This window comes from Oryctolagus cuniculus, chromosome 11 (genome assembly GCF_051225735.1).
Source record: "Oryctolagus cuniculus isolate XC-2025 breed Fujian yellow rabbit chromosome 11, ASM5122573v1, whole genome shotgun sequence".
In the NCBI taxonomy this organism is placed as follows: Eukaryota; Metazoa; Chordata; class Mammalia; order Lagomorpha; family Leporidae; genus Oryctolagus; species Oryctolagus cuniculus.
This window is the reverse complement of record NC_142877.1, coordinates 67,316,547-67,340,949: the sequence shown is the minus strand read 5'-3', so window position 1 is coordinate 67,340,949 and position 24,403 is coordinate 67,316,547. Positions and strand designations below refer to the sequence as shown.

At 40.0% G+C, this 24,403-nt stretch overlaps 1 protein-coding gene across 3 annotated transcripts in view; it reads left to right on the top strand.

Moving 5' to 3' along the window:
* The window catches only part of WIF1 (Wnt inhibitory factor 1), a 150,389-nt gene that overhangs the window by 55,840 nt on the left and 70,146 nt on the right, over positions 1-24,403 (top strand). For 2 of the 3 annotated variants that reach the window (XM_089308619.1, XM_089308620.1), the window contains exons 3-4: positions 1,508-1,588; positions 9,897-10,041. In XM_089308619.1, the coding sequence (XP_089164745.1) occupies positions 1,508-1,588; positions 9,897-9,984 (169 nt within the window). In that variant the 3' untranslated portion in view covers positions 9,985-10,041. Of the gene's footprint in view, positions 1-1,507; positions 1,589-9,896; positions 11,264-11,773; positions 11,914-24,403 lie in introns of those variants that run through there. The other variant, XM_008256742.5, reaches the window with a different exon arrangement.

The window sequence follows — 24,403 nt, the reverse complement described above, 5'->3', positions numbered from 1 at the left end:
TCTCTCTCTCTGTCTCTCAATCCCTCTCTGTAACTCTGCCCTGCAAATAAATAAATCTTTAAAAAATTGTATTATGACCTATGAAAATTATTTGAAAATGTCATTTAATATAACATTTCTTAGAGTTCAATTTTAGAAAGCAAAAAAGCAATGAGAAGAAAATTAAAATGACTCATAATTATATTACCCAAGTAATTTTTGTGAACATTCCAAAAAGTAGAAATCAACTATATAGCTAAAAAATTTTACATAGACAAGTCTAGTACCTGCTAACGCTAACTGATGGAGTAAATAAAGGGGAGAGTGATCCAACATGGGAAGTGAGATACTCAGCAGACTCATAGAATGGCAGATGTCCTAAATAGCACTCTGGCCTCAGAATCAGCCCTAAAGGCATTCGGAGCTGGCTGAAAAGCTCATGAGAGTATTTCAGGCATGGAAAGCCAAGACACTCTGGCAAAAGATCTCTGCGAGTGAGATCCCAGTGGAAAGAACAGGCCATCAAAGAAGGAGGTACCTTTCTCTGAAGGGAGGAGAGAACCTCCACTTTGACTATGACCTTGTCTAAACAAGATAAGAGTTGGAGAACTCAGAGGGCTTCCATAGCCTTGGAAACTCATGACTGGAGCATAGGGAGATTACTGATGCCATAGACAGGAGTGTCAATTGGTAAAGTCAACAACAGGAGTCACTGTGCACTTACTCCTCATGTAGGATCTCTGTCCTTAATGTGCTGTACATTGAGATTTAATGCTATAACGAGTACTCAAACAATATATTTCACTTTGTGTTTCTATGGGGGTGCAAACTGTTGAAATCCTTACTTAATGCATACTAAACTGATCCTCTGTAAAAAAAAAAAAAAAAAGAAAGAAAGAAAGAAATTATCAATTCCCAACTTGACTCTCACTGGGATTAAACATGACAATAGGTCTGCTCTGATTTCATCATCATTTAAAAAAATCATCTATTATTTTTCACTTTATGTTTCTGTGTGGGAGCAAACTGTTGAAATCCATACTTAATGTATACTAAGCTGATCTTCTGTATATTAAGATAATCGAAAATGAATCTTGATGTGAATGGAAGGGGAGAGGGAGTGGGAAAGGGGAGGGTTGTGGGTGGGAGGGACGGTATGGGGGGAAAGCCATTGTAATCCATAAGTCGTACTTTGGAAATTTATATGCATTAAATAATAGTTTAAAAAAAAATATATATAAAAAAAAATTTCTCCCCTGGGAAAAAAAAAAAAATTTTAAACACTAAAAGAAAAAAAATAGAAAAAAACCTCTCTCCCAAAATCCTACCTAGCCTATTACCCTTCTTTCCAAAGTAAGCCAGCTTAAGATTTCTTTGTGTTTCTCCTAAAGATAAGTTTATTTTATGTGTTATTATATGTGTGTGCATGTAAATGTCTGATTCTGTGTGTACAGGCATATCTGTTTGTGAGTGTATTAATATTATGTACACAGAAATAACACATATTCTTCCTGTCTTCATTTCACAGTGTATATTGGAGAATTTTCACCATCAGCACAAAAACCCTTCCTCATTCTGGGTTATGGATGCTCATGTTTGCTATATACAGGTAGTAGCATTTGTTTTGCTAGTTTTTTATTAATGGATATTTAGGGGTTTTTTTTGTTTTTACTATTATAAAAAAGAATATAAAGAATAGCTTTATAAATCTATTTTAGTGTGTTTTTTCCAAGTATATTCATGGTATAAATTCCTAGTAGTGAAATTACTGAGCAACAAGACATATGCATGTTGAATTTTTTGTGAATGAGAAATAGGAAATTATCCTCTAAAAAAGATGAATCAGGGTTAGTGCTGTGGCACAGTGTGTTAGGCTGCCACTTGAGATGCCAGCATCCCATATCAGAGTTTTGGTTCAAGTACTAGCACTCTGTTTATAATCTAGCTTCCTGCTAATGCACAATGCAGTACATGATAGCTAAGTGCTTGGGCCCCTACCACTCATAAAGGAGACCAGGATGGAGTTCCTGGTTCCCGGCTTCAACCTGGCCAACTCCTGGATGTTACGGATATTTGGGGAGTGAACCAGAGATTAAAAGATCTCTCTCTTTCTCTCTCTCTCTGTCTCCCCGACTATCTTTGTCATTCTGCCTTTTAAATAAATAGATCTTGAAACAAATAAAAGGCTGAGTCAATTTATTCCACCACCAATAGAGATTATCTTTTTTCCTACATTCTTGATAGCATTTATGTATTTTAGTTTTTTACATATAATTTTGTATTTATCAATATTTTATATTTTATACAATTGGTAAAACAAAGCAATATCTCTCATTAGGAATGTTGTTAGTCACTTTTTTGTATTTCTAGTTTTGTGAGCCATGTGTAGTCCTATCCTTTATATATATATATAGATATAGATATATATATATATACACACACACACCCACACATATACATATACATATATATATTTGTCTTTGCCCAAATCAGCTCTTCTTTCCCTTTTCCCTTTGCAGGGGCTGTTTTAGGCTTGGGTTCTGGCTATGGAGGAGCAGGCTTAGCAGACAACTTTGTAGATCTCTGTGGCTTATCCTTCACCTTGGCCTTATCCCCTTTAGCATCCCCTTCAGTCTTCCTCTCAGGCATGCTGGCTGCAGCAGGACATAGGAAGTGGGAATGGGGATGCAGTGACGTGGCTTTTGATTGGTCCAAGAGTGACTCTTAACTCTTCTTCTTCCTATAAACTATTTTAAATGTTTTTCACATAAAATTAACACATCTTTTCTTTAATAGCTTTCAAATATTTTCATTAAAAGGCTTTTCCCCATATTAAGCTAATACACTTGCCTATGTTTGATATTTCATGACTTTTATATAATAATCTTTAATGTTTCATTAAAATATAACATACATATAGAAAAGTACAGAACTCATAAGTGTACAACTTAATGAATTTTCACAGAATAAACATTCCTAAGTAGCCAAATCCACATCAGGAAACAAAATATTACCAATAACTCTGAAGCTCATTTTATGGCCCTTTCTGATCATTGCTGCTCTCCCAAGATAATTATTCACTCTCTTGTCTTCTAATATCTTTGGTTAGCATTTCCTGTTTTTGAATTTTTAAAACGCTGAATCACACAGGATATATTCTTTTGACTGTTTTAGCTTAATGTGATGTTTGTGCGAGTCATCTCATTGCTATGTAGTATCCAATTTAGAAGTAGGTGATTTCTTTATCTCTTCCACTGTCAATGGATATTTGGATTGTTTCCATTTGGGGGTGATTATAAACAGAGCTTTTATAGACATGTCTTTGAATGAATATGTATACATTTTTTCCTCAGCTTCTACCTACAATTGGAATAGCTGAGTTCAAAGAATTTAAACTGCCACCAGCAGTATATACGAATTTTTCTTGATTCAGATTCTTAGCTCCACATTTTCCTTCTCATGGGTCTGAAGTGGTTTCTCCCTGTTATTCACATTTCACAGGTGACTAGTAAGGTTGGGCAATTTTTCATTTATCAATTTGCCATTAGGTATGCTTTTTTGTGAAATACCTTTGTAAGACTTTTACTCATTTTTTACTGGATTGTTTATCTTCTTTTTTGTGGAGTTTCAGAAATTCATAATATACTTGGTTAAAAGTCTTGTACACCCATGTATCTTCTCATTCTGATGCTTATCTTTTCATTTTTAATGCTATCTTTTGATAAAAGAAGTTCCTAATTTTAATATAGTTAAATTTATCAAATTTTTCTTTTATACTTAGTGATTTTTGTCTTGAGAAATCATCAATTCTTATTTATTTATAATATTTTAAAACAGATTTAATGAAATTTAATTGCAAGTAACTATACATTTTTAAGTGTATAATGTGTTAAACACCTAAGAGTGATGAATAATGTCCATTATTTTTGTTGTAGTTATAGAATTGTGGTTGCACATATATGTCAGAACATTAGGTTAATAGTTCAATATGAAGGAATTCTGATTTGTTTTTCCAGTCCTCTAACATTGGGCAATGAAACTGTTCATCTTTTTTTCCGTTTGTCAAATGTCGTAAGGATGAAACAGCATGGCTAAGCAGCAAACAATGGATATGGTTTGAGGGAGACAAGATACACTGGGTTGCTTGGCAATGCCATCATGTGAGGAAAGAAGAACGAGAGTGTCGCACAGGATGATGAGGAATATTCGAGCTATGCTGTGCTTCAGTAATGAGCTGTCATGTGCTGTGATATGCAGTTCTTACGTGAAAAAGTATGCCAGCAGCATAGCTGGCCTGGGGAGGTGACAGCTGCCTACTTTAGAAAAAGTGACTGAGACAGCAAAGAAAAAACCTTTCTTTCTATTCTCCTTTTTTTCTTTTTCTTTCTTTCTTTCTTTTTTTTTTTTTTTTGGACAGGCAGAGTTAGTGAGAGAGAAACAGAGGGAAAGGTCTTCCTTTTTCCATTGGTTCACCCCCAAAATGGCTGCTACTGCCAGCGCGCTGTGCCGATCCGAAGCCAGGAGCCAGGTGCTTCCTCCTGGTCTCCCATGCAGGTGCAGGGCCCAAGTACTTGGGCCATCCTCCACTGCATTCCCGGGCCACAGCAGAGAGCTGGACTGGAAGAGCAGCAACCGGGACAGAATCTGGTGCCCCAACTGGGACTAGAACCCGGGGTGCCGGCGCCACTGGCGGAGGATTAGCCAAGTGAACCGCAGCGCCAGCCTCTTTCTGTTCTTAAAAATGGTTTTTAATTGCAAGAGTTGCTCATTTTATTAAAATTCAGGAAATATTTGTGGATAAGGCAAACACAATTCACTATCCTGGTTCCCACTCCCCATAGAGAACTACTTTCAGACATTATATAAATTAGGTAGATATTTGTAGTCCATGCATCTTTATGTATTTAAGTCTATACACACACAAGCATACTTCAAAGTTTGCTTTGTTCATGGAAAATGGAATTCAGCAATAATTAGGACATTTTTTTTAAAAGCAATGCGGAGTTTTCTCATAGCAAAAATTTCCCATGAACTTTGTGTGTGTATATTTGAAGATAGATGATGATAGATAGATGAGTTTATTTTGTGAAACCAAGACTACACTAAGCATAATGCTTGACAACTTGCTCTTTTCATTTACTATCCTGAGGTTTCCTTTCCAGAGCAGAGTGCTACAGGGGTATCTGCTCTCCTCCGTCTCCAAACACAGCTCTGGGTGCAGCTGATAAGCCCCAGACTCAGTTTCAACACCTGTAGTCACTAGGATAGTTCTGGCTGACCTGCAGGCAGAGTGGCCAGCGGAAAGGCAGATTGCCTTGGTGAGGGCTGGCTGGCTGGGCACTGACCAGAGCCCCCTCTATAGCACTCATTGCCCGTATTCTCCCACAATCACATGTTCAGATTGAGGACTGCTTCAGCCACCTCGTACCCACTCCCCCGCATAGTTCTGCTACTGCTCCTCCAGATGATGGGCAGCTAACTCAGGAGCCTACAGAAGCCCGGCAATTCGCGTGTAAGAATGAAGCATGCTGAGTAGAAGAGTAGTGGAACTATAAGAACTGGACAGTGCTAGCTCTGTTTGAGTGGCAGACACCACCCTCACCGTCTGACTCCTCTTTGTGAGAATGAAATGTTTCCAAGTATCTATATTTTTAATAGAAACCAGAATTTCAAATTTTTATGAGGAAACTTCTGGTTTTCAAATGTTAGCAGCTAAGTTTTTTTTTTAACGTATCCTAATCTTTGTCCTTGATTTTATTTTAAAATAAACTTTGTATTTTAGAATACTTTTAGATTTACAGCAAAGATAGTATACAGAGTTCCTACATACCTTATGCCCAGTTATTCCTCTTATTCACATCTTATATTAGTGTGGCATATTCACAATTAATGGGTCAATAATGATAGGTTATTAACAATTTATTTACATTCCTTAGTTTTCACCTAATCTCAAGTTTCTCTTCCCAATACAGGATGTAAGATTATATCCAATACAGGGTATAAGATTATATTTAGTTTTTATGTGTCCTTAGGGTCCTCTTGGCTGCAACATTTTCTCAGATGTTCCCTACTTTTGGTGACCTAGAGAATTTTCAAGAGCACTACCTTTCAGGTAGAATACCTCTAAATTAGGTTTTTCTAGTATTTTCCTCATGTATAGACTGTAGTTATGGGTTTTCAGGAGAAAGGCTACAGATAAAAATGCCTCTCTCACGCAGCATAGCAAGGACACATATTATCAACACACTTTGTCATTGTTGATGCTGACCACGCTCACCTGGATGAGGTACTATTTGTCAGCTTTCTCCACCGGAAAGTTACTCCTCTGACCCTTTCATACTGTGCTGTATGAAAGGAAGTCACCCCACACAGCCTACATTTAAGGAGTAGAAAGTTATGTTCTACCTCCTTTGGGACAGTATCTCTACATGAATTCAAATAGCTTCCTCTCCACCTCCTGTTATTCGCAGCTTCATTTTCTGTGCTCCAAAAATAGTAAATAAGAAATTCCAGAAATGAACACTTCAGAAGTTTTAAATTGCATGCTGTTCTGAATCATATGATGAAATCTTACACCTTCACTCTCTGACCTGCCCAGGATGTGCGTCATGCCTGTGTCCACTATATCCATGCTATATATATTACTACTCATTTGTTACTTAGTAGCTGCCTAGGTTATCAGACCAACTGTGGTGATACCACAGTGGTTGTGTTCAAATAACCATATGTAGTGGCCTAGTGCTACATCATAACACCTGCACGATTCACTTCACTTCATCTCATCAAGTAGGCATTACATCATCTCACATCATAGCAAAAAAATGAATACAGTACAGTAGGATATTTTGAGAGACCATATTCACATAACTTTTATTATAGTACATTATTCTATTATTATTTGTTAATCTCTCACTGTACCTAGGTTGTAAATTTAACTATTTTTTTCTGGTGATGGCATTTTTTGGAAGCTTTTATTTAATAAATATAAATTTCATAGGTACAGCTTTTGGAATATAGCAGTTCTTTCTCCCATACCCGCCCTCCCACCTCTACTCCCATCCCACCTCCTACTCCCTCTCCCATCTCATTCTTCATTAAGATTCACTTTTAATTATCTTTATATACAGAAGATCAACTCTATACTAAGTAAGGATTTCAACAGTTTGCACCCACACAGACACACAAAGTATAAAGTACTGTTTGAAGACTATTTTTCTTGTTAATTCTCATAGTACAACTCATTAAGGACAGAGGTCCTACATGGGGAGCAAGTGTGCAGTGACTCCTGTTGTTGATTTAACAACTGACACTCTTATTTATGACGTCAGTGATCACCCAAGGCTCTTGTTATGAGCTCCCAAGGTTATGGAAGCCTTTTGAGTCCACAAACTCTGACATGTAAATTTAACTTTATTGTAGATATGTATGTAATGAGTATTTGGTACTATCTGTGATTTCAGACACCCACTACAGGTTTTGGAACATACCCCCGATGGATAAGGGGACAGCACTGTATTCGGAACATTGTATTTGGAAGATGGCAGCACCATCTTCCCTAGCTCCTGCTACCTTTCAGGCCTCACTCCTACCTGCTGCCTCGCTTTCTCACTACAGCTCATCACCCTGCAGATCAGCACTGCAAATCCTGTATGGTACCGTTATTTCTCTTGTCTCTTTGCTCTTCCTGCTCTCTAAACATGGATGTCCCTTGTCTTGCTTCCTTGCATACTCAGTTCCCCCTGACCCTCAAGGTTGCTCAGGTACCTTCTACTGTAGGAAAGTCTTCCCTGAACCCAGTTAGCAATAGAGGCTTTTCTCTGAGTCCAAAGATAATCCATGCATGGCCCTGCTGTGGCATTCATCTCTTATTTATTCTCAACTCTGCCCTGTTAGATGGAGAGTTCTTCAAGACCAGAAGCTGTCTTTGTACCCGCTTTTGTTTTCCCTGTGCCTATAACAGTACATAGATCAGATACTTAAAAATGTGTTTTGAATACATGAAAAAAATGCTCAGAATTCCAGAAATAAGGTTTTTCATTTAAATGTTCAAGCCTTTTGTCTTGTCAACAATTGCTGTGTTCTGCTAAATAGTATGATTGTTGGGTGCTTGTATTACCCATTTTAGTAGCTCCAGTGCTCTGTCAGGGCTGGAGTCATGTTGTATTTTTCCCTGTAGTTTCTAGGTCAGTGTCCTGTACATAATAGATGCTTAACAGACCTTTGTTGAATGAGTTAATGAATAGATAAATGAAGCAAGAAACATAACTGATGAGTGAATCACACAAGGGAAGGAAGCATTATGGACTAGAAAATAAACTATAGAATTTTCAATGAAGTTGATTTGTAAGACCACTTAATACATTATTTCCAAATTTTTAACATGTGGAAATAAATGTTGCCATATTTTTGTTTGAGCTAAGAACTTTTAAAACAAAACTATTCTAAGTGAAAAAAGCTATTTTGTTCCTTAACAGCAGAAGCCCTATCCAGCCCTTAGATGGACCTTGCTATACATGACATTCCCTATTACTTTAAAAATAGATGATTACTGTATAACACAAAGTATATTCCTTTCTCCCCTTTAGAAGCCAAAAGCATGAGAATGGGCATATAGCCCAGCAGTTAAGCTGCCCATGTCCCACATTGGAGTTCCTTGGTTCGACCCCTGGCTCCAGCCTCCTGCTGATGCATACTCTCTGAGTATGCTCCAGTGGTTGGGTTCCTGCCACCCATGTGGGAAATAATAATTGAATTCCTGACTCCCAGCTTTAGCCCTGGCCCAGGGCAGGCCATTGCCGGCATTTGAGGATTGAACAAATAAGTGGGAATGCTCGCTCACTCTCTTTTCTGTCTCTCAAATAAATAAATTCTTAAAAGCCCAAAAGAGCTTAAGTCTGAGATTTTAAAACAAGTTTTCTTTATATAATAAAATATAATTTTTCTGAAGTATCCTTGGTTGGGAAGAAAGAAAAGAAAACAACCACTTTAGAAGAGGAAAACTGTCCTTATAATAAGATAGATTACCACTACCATCAACACCAAATTCAACTGTTTTTCCGAGGAACCGCCGTCAGAGGAAGCTGAACTAGGAAGGGATTCAGTTCTTTTGCTCTCCCCAGAAAGTTGTATGAAGGCTATTTCTTAATTAGTACTTGATTAGAACAACCTGTAGAGGGCGTACTTGCACCAAGAGCCATAGAGGTTTAAGCAATACTAAGGGAGAAAATCTTCAATTAAAACCAAACACTCCCAAGTCAGGAACATGTCTACCAGGTTGTGAACTGTCTTTAACTCAGTGACATTAGTCTTGCAGTGTGAAAATGTTTTAAAGCTTGCCTATTGTACTAATACATTGTATATATGAATATTCTCTGAAATAAAGATGAATGGAATGTTGGAAAAGAGGTAAATATGTTTATTTTAAAGGAAGGGTGGCTATGAAACTGTGGATGCAAACAGACTTAACTGTAACTTACTTGTCAGTGTGAGGTATAGTGCTAAAAGAATAGGGGTTGAAATCAAAGTGCTTGGGATTTGAACCCTGACTCCATCACTTAGCAACGGGATATTCACAGTCAACTTAGGAGCTTTTTGAGCCCTGTTTCCCCATCAGCAAATGGGACTAATAACAGTACCCACGTAAAAGAGCTGTGAGGATTACATAAACACTTAAAATGGAAATACTTTAAAAATTGAGACACCAACAAGCTCAAATCAGTCATAGTTAGACAAGCTTCTTGTCTAAATTCCCTCTCTCCCCTCTTCCCCTATCAGATAGCTGGAAATATTTCTTAATTGGATAAGTAAATTCTGATCTTTTTAGTAACTTCTGATGACCTAATATTTAACTTGATGCATGCACACATTCAGCTTCTCTTCTGTTTCTGAGTTTTTGTTTGCTTGTTTCCTCCCTTGAGGTGTTCACCATTCAACAAAGGATCCAATAAAATTACCAACCCAGCCTCAAACACTTGGTTCTTTTGGGGCATTTGTCCCTACATCTGAGCGCTAAAGAACAAAGAGAAGTAAACAAACCTTTCCTGAATCCAAAAGCTTCCTAAATTATTGAAAAACCCTTTGCTTCTGTTTCTTTGTGCACCCAATGAATTAGGCAAGAGATAAAAATAAATCCTTTCTGCTGGAGTTGGGACACTGCATACAGATCGGCTTCCCACAGACAGGGCCAGAGCCTGTGATTTCAGTCACTACTTTCCAGCCTCCAACTTTTAAAACAGCAGCAAACCTGAAGATGTTCAAACTTTAGAGCAGCCCTGCCACATGGTGGGGACAGAGAGCTGCCATCTGGGCCCAAGGAACTGATCCCTCTCCTGCCGGGTTACTGGGAGCCAGAATGACTTCCCCACTGTAGGAGGTCGGCAGGTGCAGAATGAACGCCCTGAGCACTTTGAGTTAAGCCGAGCGCCTGGAATCGGCACCACCGGTTTCGGGTTTTAACCAGATGGGGAGGCGCAAAACAGCGCAGCAAGGAACAGAGAATTTAGGAGCTGGCAGATAGAGGAATGATGGAGGCGGAAAGGGAGAGGAAGAGGAACGTGCGCCTTCCGTTAGCACCTGGCTGGCAATGGGAGTCATCACCATCATCATCGTCGTCATTATCACCACCATTAGCGCTCCGTCACGCCCCGCGTCCTCCGTTCACCTCAGGGGTCCCTTCGAGCGCCCTTCACCGAGTACGCCCCCTTTTGGCGCGCGCTCCACCCAGTGCTCGGCAGGCTCAACGCGGACACCCGGGTGCCCCGCGGCCCCGCCCCACGCGCCCCCACAGCGCCCCCAAGCGGCGGCCAGCTCCGCCTCGCCCGCCCCAATCCTTGCTCGCACCTCGCCGGTGCCAGCCTTTCCCGCTCTGCCTCCCTGACTGCATTGACCCTCGGCGTGCTGGCATCCTCGGCTTGCCCAGGCTTACGTCTCTGCCGTCCCCCTCACCCCCTCCGTCCCTCCACCCTCCTCTCCCGCTCGCCCAGGCTCCCCCGCACTGGAGCTGGGAGGCTACAAGTCCAGCCGTCTAAGTGCGAACAGCTCGGGCTGAGGCAGCTGAAGCCGAGCCGAGAACTTAACGGCCGCAGGTTGGGGCGGTGCGGCGAGAGTTTCACCACCAGCCAGGAGGTGCCGAGCAGCATGGCCGGGAGAAGCCCCTTCTCTGCCGCCGCGTTCCGGCTCTGGAGCATCCTCCCGTGCCTGCTGGCGCTGCGGGCAGAGACCGGGCAGCCACAGGAGGAGAGCCTGTACCTGTGGATCGATGCCCACCAGGCGAGAGTGCTCATAGGTAAGCCCCCGCTTCCAGCACCATCCCCTGCCTGGGCCCTCGCGCTCTCCACAATTCCCGTTTAAGAAGGTGGGCTACCTGCCTCTGGAATGTTTTCAAACTTAATTTCCAAGGAAGGCCGCAGATCGCGCCCCCTTTAATTAGTCTCGCGTATTTTCCACCTGAAAGCTCATACGCTCCTCTCCCAAGAATCCCAACCTGATTGTGTGTTTTGATCATGCCGTTGCTGATCTTCACAGACCTACATGTTGGGGCGCACCCAGCGTTTGTTTGCATCAGTTAACTCCACATCTATTCCCTTTTCCTGAAAGCATGTGTCGCTCAGCATCGTTTTTATAATCTACAGGGGAAAATTAATCCCAGTGACGTTGTTGATACCAAAGGCAGGTGCTCTGGTGAAAAGCAATGGCCCATACTGATTCTTTGGTTATCTCTTTGCATGAAACTTCTGATTTGGGTTCTTTCAAGTCTGCTTGGTTTGATAGCTTTTATTTATTATTTAAAAAACAGGATTTGAAGAAGATATTCTGATCGTTTCAGAGGGGAAAATGGCCCCCTTTACACATGATTTCAGAAAAGCACAGCAGAGAATGCCGGCTATTCCTGTCAATATTCACTCCATGAATTTCACCTGGCAAGCTGCTGGGCAGGTAAGTTCTGATAACCAGAAAGGGTGAGGAAATTACCCCTTAACATTGCCACTGCCTCTTGGCAGGCAGAAATAATATACTCTGGAACATTTTACAATTTTTAGGAGTATCTTTTATGATTGCCAAAGCAAATAGAAGATTAATTCCCATTTGTTTAAAGTTGTCACACATAAAGACTGAAAAGAAAATGATAAGCTATGTGCCCAAGCTCACTGTTTTAATAAACTTCAGTGTCATGAGGTTGCTAGAAATATTTTATATATAGACCTCAAATATGAACAGAACTGTGTTTCAGTGATCATTGACATAAAAATTTAACATAACACTTAAAAGATTCTTCCCCCCCCCCATCGCATGTACATTATCTGCACTTCACAATACATTTTAAAGTCTAAAAGTATTTTTGAAGTTGTACATTTTGAAAAGTTGGTATGTTCAATGTTATTCATTAGAATTTGAATGTTATACATTTCTGGTAGCAATTCATAGAATCAAAAGGTGTCATGTAAGAATGTTGTAAAACATTACAGCATAGTGACTTTTAAAGTTACCATTTTAAATACTTTAATATGGGAAAAAAGAACTGCAATCTGTGTTTTGAAAAAGTGTTCCTTTTATTCCTTAGCACATTAGCATCTTTCTGTTTTGTACATACCCAGCATTATATTAATGGTCTCTAATTTTGAAAAGAAAAGGGGAATAAAATGCTTATGAGAGTTTAACTTCCATGCAGTTGGAGAATTTTCTAGAGAGGACAAATGGTAAGTAGTAAATTCTTTTGCTCATTAGGTGGTAAAATGTGTCTGCTGTGAAAATCATTGTAATTATAATTAAAATCATACTTTCAGGTCTTTCTTAGTCCAAAATTGCTTAAATGGCTATTTCAAGAAAAATGAGATCCACAAAACACTTCATAAAAAGTAACTATTTTAAATTGAGAGACCACTTTGGTTCCCTCTAATTACCTGTTATTGTGTGAGCATGACTATTTAGGGCTGTCTTTTTTCCCCTCAGGTTTCTTCTGTTTTCTTTCTTTCTTCTGAAATAGATCAAATCTAGACCTCTCTATGACTATGGGAAGGAAGAAGAGAGAGAGAGGGAGAGAGGGAGGGAAGGAGAGAGGGAAGGAAATGACATTTTGAGTACAGGGAGGTTCATGATAGGAAGCTCATCTATTCTTTTTTTTTTTTAACTTTTATTTAATGAATATAAATTTCCAAAGTACAGCTTATGGATTACAATGGCTTCCCCCCCCCCATAACTTCCCTCCCACCCGCAGCCCTCCCCTTTCCCTCTCCCTCCCCCCTTCCATTCACATCAAGATTCATTTTCAATTCTCTTTATATACAGAAGATCAGTTTAGCATATATTAAGTTAAGATTTCAACAGTTTGCACCCACATAGAAACACAAAGTGAAAAATACTGTTTGAGTACTAGTTATAGCATTAAATCACAATGTACAGCACATTAAGGACAGAGATCCTACATGAGGAGTAAGTGCACAGTGACTCCTGTTGTTGACTTAACAAATTGACACTCTTGTTTATGGCATCAGTAATCACCCTGGGCTCTTGTCATGAGTCGCCAAGGCTATGGAAGCCTTTTGAGTTCACCAACTCTGATCATATTTAGACAAGGTCGTAGTCAAAGTGGAAGTTCTCTCCTCCCTTCAGGAAGCTCATCTATTCTAACACCCCATTCAGACAAGTCCACTGAAACCACTGTGGCTCTATAGGAAGATTATTCCTTTTCACTCTGTAATTCTCTCTTTACTGATACTTTATGGATAATTAAATCTGGAATATTCTAAAGTTAGTAATAAATCAACAAATAGGCTTTCATTGTTCCTTTTTTTTTTCACCCAAATCTATTTACTTGTGGTTGACCACTCAGATGAACACAATGTAAATTCTGAATTTTTAGAAAGACATATTTAGACTTATACTTTTACAGATACTTAAGAACCATCAGAAGTTATCTTGAATTGCACCTCTTTCCCCAAGATGAAAGAGTTTGGTAACTGTAGGAGGAGCAGAGAATGTAGATAACTCTGTTATTCCTTTTGCTTCTCTCTTTTTTGCATATGGGTTTGTCTTCTGATGAATTGAATTTGAAGCAAAGGCTTCTATTCCATGTTATATCCTCTTTTTTATAGCATAGAGCATATTTGCAAATATTGGCATATTTTTTAATGCAAAACAGGTTGACATGTCAAGCAGCCTCAAGGATTTGTCTTGTAGGAGATGAGGGAAGATAACAGAACTGACATGAAGATGAAGCTTCCAGCATCTTTTTGTCACCACGAGGATTATCCCGGATGCCAGACAATGCTAAGCACTTCAGTTAAATGACTTTGCTGTCTGTGCTCGGTCTGCCCTGGATAGGTCCCCACAGGTAACCACATGAAATCTGCTGTCTTTCTTAGGAAAAAGAGTGATAAAGAAGGAAACTCTACATGTGCTGAATCGCAGGATGTTTTCAGATATTTTTTAAATGTGACTCATTTTACTCACTGAATTTATGTGATTCTAACTCCAAAATATTTGAAATGCATGGACATTTTGAAGATGGGAAAAATAATTATCTCCATAGCAATTAAGCATTTTTGAAAGCATCTATGGCTAAAACCAAACCACATCAAAACATTTATATTGAAAATAAAAAATTCATTCCACCATTTAATTATTTCATTCATTTGGTATAAAATATTTAGGTGTTCCAATAACATTATTAAAGCATATTGCTGATTAATGAAACTTTAAGCATTTTGGCATCACGTGGATGAAGTTAAAATACTTTAGGATTGAAGCAGGAAAGAGTTATCAACTTCGAATAAATTACTAATTCAGGATCCCAAAGTGTTCTTGAGATCATTAAAAATAATCCTTATATTCTATTTTAAATAACAAATAACAATTACAGTGAGAGTCATTTCCCCTACATCAAGTTAGTGACATATATATGTTAGTTTAAGTTAAGAGACAGAAAAGAGAAAGAAAGCTCCCATTTGCTAGTTCAGTCCCCAAATACCCATGATGGCCAGGTCAAAGCCAGTAACTGGTAATTCATTCCAGTGGCAATGGCCTAATTACTTGAGGCATCATCTGCTGCCTCCTAAGGTCTACATTGGCAGGAAGCTGAAGTCAGGACCTGGAGTTGTGATTGGAACCCAGATACTCTGATATAGGACACAGCTCTCGTATTCAATGCCCACCCTGGCTCAAGTCTTTTAAGAGTGCTTTTATTATGTGGAGGATTGTGCATGCTCATAGGCTGCTGATGTGCATACCAGCCTTTTTGCAGGGCAGCTTGGTATGGATCCTATGACTAGGAGATTTTACTTCCAGAGAGTCATAATAAGGAAATGACCATGGACAAGAATAAAAATTTAGGCCCACTGATGTTCCTTACCGTGCAGTTTTTAAAAGTAAAAACATGGATACAACCTAGAGGTCTAGTGATATTGTAAGAATGAAATGAAGTAATAAAAAGGATATGCCGGCCGGCGCCGCGGCTCAATAGGCTAATCCTCCACCTAGTGGCGCCGGCACACCGGGTTCTAGTCCCGGTCGGGGCGCCGGATTCTTTCCCGGTTGTCCCTCTTCCAGGCCAGCTCTCTGCTGTGGCCCGGGAGTGCAGTGGAGGATGGCCCAAGTGCTTGGGTCCTGCACCCCATGGGAGACCAGGAGAAGCACCTGGCTCCTGCCATCGGATCAGCACGGTGCGCCAGCCGCAGCGCGCCAGCCGCGGCGACCATTGGAGGGTGAACCAACGGCAAAAAGGAAGACCTTTCTCTCTGTCTCTCTCTCTCCTGTCCACTCTGCCTGTCAAAAAAAAAAAAAAAAAAAAAAAAAAAGGATATGCCAGACATCTATGTGAGGCCACAGATGACAAATCAAGTAGTCTACAACACAGTATAGTCCATTTGATTACATTACAAAATAATTGGCAGACATGGAGGAATTGTCTGATTCGCCAAAGTGTAGACATTGCTTATTTTGTCATTGATTACATTTTGGTTTTTCCACAATAAATGTGTATAATTTACAATTTTAAAAATTATTTTACATTAAATGTGTATATAAAAGTTGTATGAGTTTAAGATTGTATGATCTGTTATTAGGAACACTTTATGTTTGTCGTTGTTATCATTTTCACACTACAAATCACTCAACAAAGTGATAAACAAATGGTCTTCATGAGTGACCGTAGCTAAGAATTCACTGGTGCTTATACAAGTTTCTTTTATAGTGCCCAAAAATCTGTTTTAAAAGACTTTCTTGCCTGGAATTGTTTTACCTGAACGTTCTCTTTCCCTACACAATTCTTATTTTCCATGAGTAACCTTGCTACTATTTTCTCTCACATTTAAAATACTCATTTTCTGTTGTGCATCTTCTCAAGGCTTTTAAATGACAGAAGAATTTCTACCAAAGAGGCTTAGGCTTACAGTGGTTTTTAGCAATTAAGGGGAAATATATCCTTTATGATTTTGTATAGCTTTTTAATAGTTGATATGTTTTGGTGAAGTACACCTTATTCTTTAACCTAAATCTAGACTGGCAGGAGCCATGAGCAACCATTTTTGGTCTTCTAAATTAGGCTGTAATTAAACATTTTATTTGGAAAATAATGCTTTCTAACCCAAATGGCTTTCAAGTAAAACTCTAATGAGAATTTTTGTTAGACAACTCTGAATTCTAACATTAGGACACCACTGCAGATTTCCATATTAATCAGTTTGGTATAAGGCTAAAATATGTTATTTAATGTAGTAGCTCAAAAATAGGCCTTTATTTGTAATGATCATACAGACTTGATCTTGATAACTATAAAATGTTCTGTCACCTGCATATGTTAAAGACTATAACTCTAGTATTTCATTGATAGATTGTCTTTTTGAGTAGTAGTGATGGATTTATGCTAAGCTATCTGTACTAGTTTCCTCAGCTCCTTGTGACCTGGATTTCTGAGATGGATGGCAATGGTTTAGGTGAAATTGGTTCTATGGAGTAGAAATTCACTGGGTGAAGATAATTAACCAGGGCTAACATCAAATGCACCACATGAATTACTAAGCAGACTGTAGCCCTCTGTACTGACAGTTCCAGGTCTCAGAGCATGTGTAGTGTGCAGAACTTTTACAGCCACTAGAAGTCAGTGGTGTAGCTTCATTTTCTCAATGTTTAAATGTTTGAATACAAAACTTTAGAGTGTTACTGTGGAAACAGAAAAGGAAGAGGAGAATTTTGTTTGTTACTTTGGAAATGTGTGATGTTATTGATCTGAAGAGCCTTCACAAAGTTCATGGAAGATGTATATTATGAAAAAAAATGCATGAATTTAATGCACCAAAATAAATTTATCTTTTAATGGCATTTTCCACAGATGTTTTGAAGTACCTTCATATACTCTAGAAGAATTGACTTTATTGGGTTAAGCTGTGGAAATATGTGCCTTTGGTTTTATATTTAAACATTAAAAATAGAAAATATTAGATATACTTAAAATACGATGTATCCAGTGGAATATTTTCCAACATATAAGGTTAATTATAAGTTAGTTCATAAAAAAAATTATAAGTTAGTTCATGACACTTATTAGTTCTCTCTGAATTTAAAAAAAATGATCTTGAATGATTAAAAACTGCCAGGAATAATAACTAAAACAAACAAACAAACAAACAAAAAAAAAACAAGTGTCAGGAAAGCTTCAGAACTTTGCTTGGATGGGGTCCCTTTGTGAATGATTCCAGTCCCTACCACCCAAATTCAGCTTTAAAGTGAGGGAAGTACCATTGGGATAAAAGGGAAATAAGAAACAGGCCATTTCTCTGACAAGTGACTCACATTTTTCCAAATTTTGAAAAACAGAATCAACTACTGACATGTTTCTGTAAAATCCACTGGCTAATCCTATTCCATCATTAAAATGTCCCCTAAAGTCCCAGATAGCTTGTTTTTTCAGTGTAGTGTTTGATATGATGTAACATTGGTTCCATTAAATCTGGCTATACTTTGTGGTCTCAAGTTTCCCATTGGACTGATTGAGTTAAAGAGACCTATATTAAAATATTCTTTCCCTTCCTTTCTTCCTTTGACAAAAATCAAAGAAAAACAATAGTAGGCAACTTTTAATTCAAGTACTTCCCCTTCATCTTCAAAGGAACTGCCAAACACCCTTAAACACTTCCCTCGAACCCTGACGTTATGGTAACGTTTATTATTATTACTTAAATCCCTTAGAGTATACTGTCCACATATTTTCCTAGTGGAGTTATGATTGTTTTGGTCATTATAGCCCAAGTGGTTTTTATACTTCTGTATTCCTGGGGTTGGCCGTCATACCTTAGCAGTGGTTTTAGGTCACCAAATGGAGGAGGTACTTCATTTTCCTTGGTTTCAAAGTGGGAATGTGAATATGTTTACATACTCTGGGCATGAATTTTTAAAGGAGTTACTCCTATCAAAAGCACAGCTTTAAACTTTTCATGTTGAGATTCTGCTATGCCGTGGTGTTTTGCGTTGTGCTGCTGTGGACATGCCCCTAGGGATCAAAGAGTAAATTCTGCAGAGAGCCCATTTTGTTTAGCAAAGTAGGCATGTGCCAGCCATCTGTTGGATCTGCTGATAGAAAACAGCAGCAAGTTTTTCAAACTTTTGCCAGAAGAAAAATGGAGGAGGGGGAAGTTGCTTTATTGCTTAGAGGAGATGAGTTACAAGGTACCTTGTAAGCCACATCTGGCTCTCTAGCGACTTACATGGCATGAATGTAAACTCTGCTGTCTTCCTTCCATGTGGTGTAAAAGCACGTAAACAAGCCCCTCCCCCGGGTCCTCACTGTTTATTCCCCAGTTTAACCTGATGCACAAATTAAAGTCTTTTAGACTGTGGTGAAGCAGAAAGATATGAGGTTCAATAAACCATTTTATTTCAGATGAAACTCATTTTATTTAATTGTTCTTGATAAATAAGACAGGTATTGGGAGGAGAAAACTTGGAGGTTTAATACGTTAGTGAAAATGTCCTTCATCCTACTGCCAGATCGTAGAAGGAGGTCTGGTCAGGTTAGGGCTTCCTTTACTGCAGTAATTCAGCAAACTTGCTAACGTTACACAGGAGTAAATTTGGTTATATTACTGTGGATTTAGGGGGAAGGTTTGTTCACCTGTGCGGTCTTTACCTCTGACTCAAAATACTCAAATTAACTAACAGAGATGCACAGGGCATAGAGAAGAATAAATCTAGTAGCTGCTCTTAGGAGGCTTATAGACTAGGAAACAAATATTCATCACACTCATCCAAATGAGGTTAGGAAGTGTGAGCATTTGGCACAATGGTGTAGATGCCACTCGGGATGCCCTCATTTCATACTGGAGTGCCCAGGTCTGGTCCTGGCTCCATTCTCAACTCCAGCTTTCTGCTAATGCACACCATAGAGTGGCTTAAGTACTTGGTTCCCACCCATGTACATGGGAGACCTGGATTGAGTTCTTGGCTCCTGGCTCCTGCCTGGCCCAGCCCTGCTGTTGTGGGCATTTGAGGAGTGAATCAGTAGATGAAAAATCTATGCCTGTCTCTCTGCTTTTCAAATAAATAAAATTTCAAGAAAAAAAGAACAGGGTTGACTACACAAAAGAAACCACTCTTTTTCATGCCTGGGAGAGGAATGGGGCTTGGAGCCCTTCACTGAGCTCACTGAGAGGGTGTTGTATGCATTGATCCCCAAAGGATGAGTTGGACCAGCAAGGAAGAAAATAATCTTCTAAGTGAAGAGCTCAGGATGTTCAAATACGGGGAAGTCTGGAAGGGAAAGGCATGTTCTAGATGACTGTGAAGGTCCAGTGTTTCATCTGAGAGGTAAGGGAAACCCAGTGAAGGGAGGTCAGGGTGAGATAACACAAAGGGCTGGGGGAAGAGGAGTAGAAACAGCTCAGGGAGGTTTCTCTCTTCCCTGAGAGGGAGTGGAAGGACTCAACATCTTGCAGGTCTGCCTCAGGGAAGTATCCAGTAGATCTTTGGTTATGTATTGGGTGGAAGATGGCTTTTCCATAACCCTTGTTTAGCTCTTTTTCTTACTAAACTCTTTGGAAGAGTTTGTAGTGGGTAGTCTCAGCTCCAGGTTGATTTGTGTGTATGTGATATAAACTATGAAAAATAGCTTTTTTGTGAGTGTATAGAGCTTCTACAGCAATTTACTTTCTTAAGAATCTTGAACTTTGAGTATACCATTAAAGGGAGCTTATGGAAGAAAAATAATATGTTAATTCAAAAAAGAATTGGCAGCATCTATTCTCAACTTTTATACTACTTTTTAAGTATCAAGAAATTACAATAAAATTATAGAAATGAAGTTTGACAGGAGACCGTTCAGTTTAAAGAATGAAAGGTTGAGCACTGAAAATAGATTTATTTAAAATAAATCTACTTAAAGTTTTTTTAATTTTCTTTTAAAAGTTATTAGTTGAAGCCAGCGCCGCGGCTCACTAGGCTAATCCTCCGCCTAGCGGCGCCGGCACACCGGGTTCTAGTCCTGGTTGGGGCACCGGATTCTGTCCCAATTGCCCCTCTTCCAGGCCAGCTCTCTGCTGTGGCCAGGGAGTGCAGTGGAGGATGGCCCAGGTGCTTGGGCCCTGCACCCCATGGGAGACCAGGAAAAGCACCTGGCTCCTGGCTCCTGCCACCGGATCAGCGCGGTGCGCCGGCCGCAGCGCGCCGGCCGTGGCGGCCATTGGAGGGTGAACCAACGGCAAAGGAAGACCTTTCTCTCTGTCTCTCTCTCTCACTATCCACTCTGCCTGTCAAAAAATAAAAAAAAATTAAAAAAAAGTTATTAGTTGAAATTCTGAAGTGATACAACAATTCCTTTCTCCCGTTCTTCTCAGCTAGACATATAGATATTATTCTTCTCAGCTGTACACTTTATTATCTTCATTTTGAATTTTATGAAAGAATCTTGGAAACTGCCAGAATCAGAAATTGCCATGCATCTTTTGAAACCCACTTACCTGAATAAAGTCACACAGAGCAGCTATTATGTGCGTTGTGGGTCTGGAACAAAGGCACAATTTGGAGGGCAAGTTCTTAAGCTGGCAAATGGGAAAGAAAATGAACATAGTCTGCACTTACTTGATTTTGGCCGGCACTCAAATTATGCCCTGGGTGTAAAACATGATTCAGAACCAATTCCATAGGCAGGTGCTTAGCCTAGTGGTTAACACACTCACGTCCCCCATCCAAGTGCCTGGATTTCATTCTTGGCTCCAGCTCCTGATCACAGCTCCCTGCTAATGCACACTCTGGAGGGCAGCAGGTGATGTTTCAAGTAGCTGAGTCCCTGCCACCCATAAAAGAGACCCAGACTGAGTCCCCAGCTCCAGCCTGTCCTCTCTGTGGCTGTTTTGGACATTTAGGGAATGATGGAAGTGCACTCTTTCTCTCTTGTTTGCTCTTGCTTTAGCTCTCTCTGTCTCTGTTTCTCTCTCTGTCTCTTTCTTCCCCCACCCCCATTCAGATATTTTTTTAAATTGAAAAAGAGCTAATTTCCTACCTTTGAGAAATTAGAAGCTGCCTGGAGAGACAGAAATACAAACAGATCATCGTAATAATTCCTGGGAAGTGCTTTCATTGATATATTGAGGTATTCACAGGCTATGATGAAAGCATGGAGAAGTAACTCCAGAGCTGAGTCTGACTATTGAATTAGTTAGGCAAAACTGCAGATGATGGGATAGCTTATAGGGAAAGGAAACATTGAGGCAAGGCATCAAGATCAGAAATACAGTTACCTGAGGGAACTGGTACTTTTGTATGGTTGGAGTGTTAAAGCACAAAGTAAGAAGCAGAGCTGTGGCCAGGGTCCTAGATGGCTGTGTTCATCATGTTAAGGCATCTGGGACTTACACTGTAGGCAGTGGTGGGTTAGTTGCTAAAAGAGTGCAAAGCAAAGGACAGTAGTTATCTGCTTAGATCATCTCAGCAGCTTGTGAGGTGGCTCTCAGGGGAGTTCAGCTACAAGGAAAGGAATCTAGGACAATGAGAGGGGAGGCCAGGGGTGAAAAGGAGGGAGAAATACACTGGAAAAAAGACTTGGGAGATAAAAATTGGAACATCTGGGTGCTAGGAATAAGGAATGCCTCATTTCCTCCACTCTGTTTCACTAACTTGGCAACTAACCTTTCTGAACCCCACCTTCAACCTCACCTTTCCTGCCTCAGGGCCTTTGCAAATGAAATTCCCTCTGCCCAGAATGCACTTCCTTCAGATATCTGCGTGGCTTTCTTACTTCTTCCTGTCTCTGATCAATTGTCAATTCCTCTGAGAGACTGTCCCTGACTCCCTTTTGTAAAACAGCCTCCACCCCTTTCAGCACTATGCATGTCTGTCTCTGATGTCTACTTCTTCATGGCATTTTGAATAATGATAAAACTTGATTGTATTTGGTACTAATTCTTTGACTCTTCCATTTAATGTAAGCTTATGAGAGCAGGGACCTTGTTCTGTTACCAAATATCTCCAGGTCTTGGAATAGAACCTGGCGCATAACAGGTGATTGACAGCTATTTGTTGAGTGGATGAATAAATGAGATAGATCCCATTATGATTCCCATTTGACAAAAAGGCAGCTGAGGCATGGAGGGGTGAAGATCTCATAGCCAGTAAGCTACAGATCTGGGATTCAAACCCAGGCAGTTAGAATCCAGAACCCTTGCTTTGATAAGTGCTGAATTGAGGTAAGGACACAGAGGACACAGAGGTAGAAGCAGCTTATTTGGGCTGAGGGAGAAGGCTACACCTGGGGAGCTGTGTAACAATGGAGCTGGAGCATGAAGGATGTTTATGAAGCAGTTTAATCAGCTGAGACAGGGAAAGAAGGGCTGTCATGGACAGAGGCAACAGAATTGTAAAAGTGCATTCCATGGAACATTAAGGAAGCATATTGGGGGTTGTGAATGAGGACGATTAGGACTTGACACCAGACATTTGGTCAAGGTAAGAGAGAGAAACACCAGAGTTCATGGAAAGATCACTTAACTCTTTTGGGCTCTAGTGCTTCTATCTATATGAAAAGCAGTTTGAAATCCCTCCAAACTCCTTCCAAATTGTAAAATATCCTGATTCTGTCTGTAAAGTGAAACATTTTCAGTCATTCAACATTAATGGTAGCATCTTTGTACAAAATTCAGTATCTGTCTCTAGGTTTTTAAAATCAAGGCATAACTATGGTTTGGATATTAATGAGGACATTGAGTGTCACCATAGAGCCCATGTGTTAAGGGCATGGTCCCCAAATACTTGTGTTAATGGTACTGAGAGGGTAGTGACTTAATCCAGGTATAGTGTTTGAAGGTGGAGTCTTGGGGAAGGGAGCATGATTGGATTATATTTGTCTGTTAGGGTGGAGCCACAGGGTCAAGTTATAATGGTTCTTTAAGGAGAGACATATACAGACATATGGGTTCCATCCTTGTTATGTGATGCTCTGTGCTACCTCAGTAAGCTCCTAGTAAGAACACTATTACCAGAGGCAGAACCAATGGGGCCATTTAAATCTTGAACTGTGAACCTTCAAAACCATGAGATTTCAAAATAAACCTCTTTTCTTCCTAAGTAGCTTGTTTCAGGTATTTTATTATGGTAACAAAAAGCTAATTAATATAGGCACAAAGATTCTTTTCTTGAAAATTGCCCTGTTGGTTGCAAAACTTAAAAACATCCACCACAGAATCCTCCTTTATCCTATGTTCTAATAATAGTCAATAATTAATTGTGCATGCCTGGGCTGGCCATTCTTCTAAGCACTTTATAGATCACCCCGCATTGAATCGTAACAACCTTGAGGTCAGTACTATTCTTATCCACAATTTTTATTGGAAAGAGAAAGAGGCCGGCGCCGCGGCTCAATAGGCTAATCCTCCACCTAGTGGCGCCGGCACACCGGGTTCTAGTCCCAGTTAGGGTGCTGGATTCTTTCCCAGTTGCTCCTCTTCCAGTCCAGCTCTCTGCTGTGGCCCGGGAGTGCAGTGGAGGATGGCCCAAGTGCTTGGGCCCTGCACCCGCATAGGAGACCAGGAGAAGCACCTGGCTCCTGGCTTCGGATCAGTGCAGTGCGCCTGCCGTGGCGGCCATTGGAGGGCGAACCAACGGCAAAAGGAAGACCTTTCTCTCTGTCTCTCTCTCTCTCACTGTCCACTCTGCCTGTCAAAAAAAAAAGAGAAAGAGAGAGAGAGAACTCTCCCATCAGTTGGTTCACTTCTAAAACGCCCACAGTGTGGTTGAGAGACATGCCATTATCCAGGTCTTCCACGTGGGTGACAGAAACTCAATCACTTGAGCCATCACTACTACCTCCATCATACTCAGACATTAGGAAATTAATTTCCTTGCTCAGGACCACACAGCTCAGAACACATTGGCACAGGTTTCATGCCCCAGAGATCTTCCTCAGATATCTTGTGATAAATGGAATATTTTCCCGTTCCTAACAAGA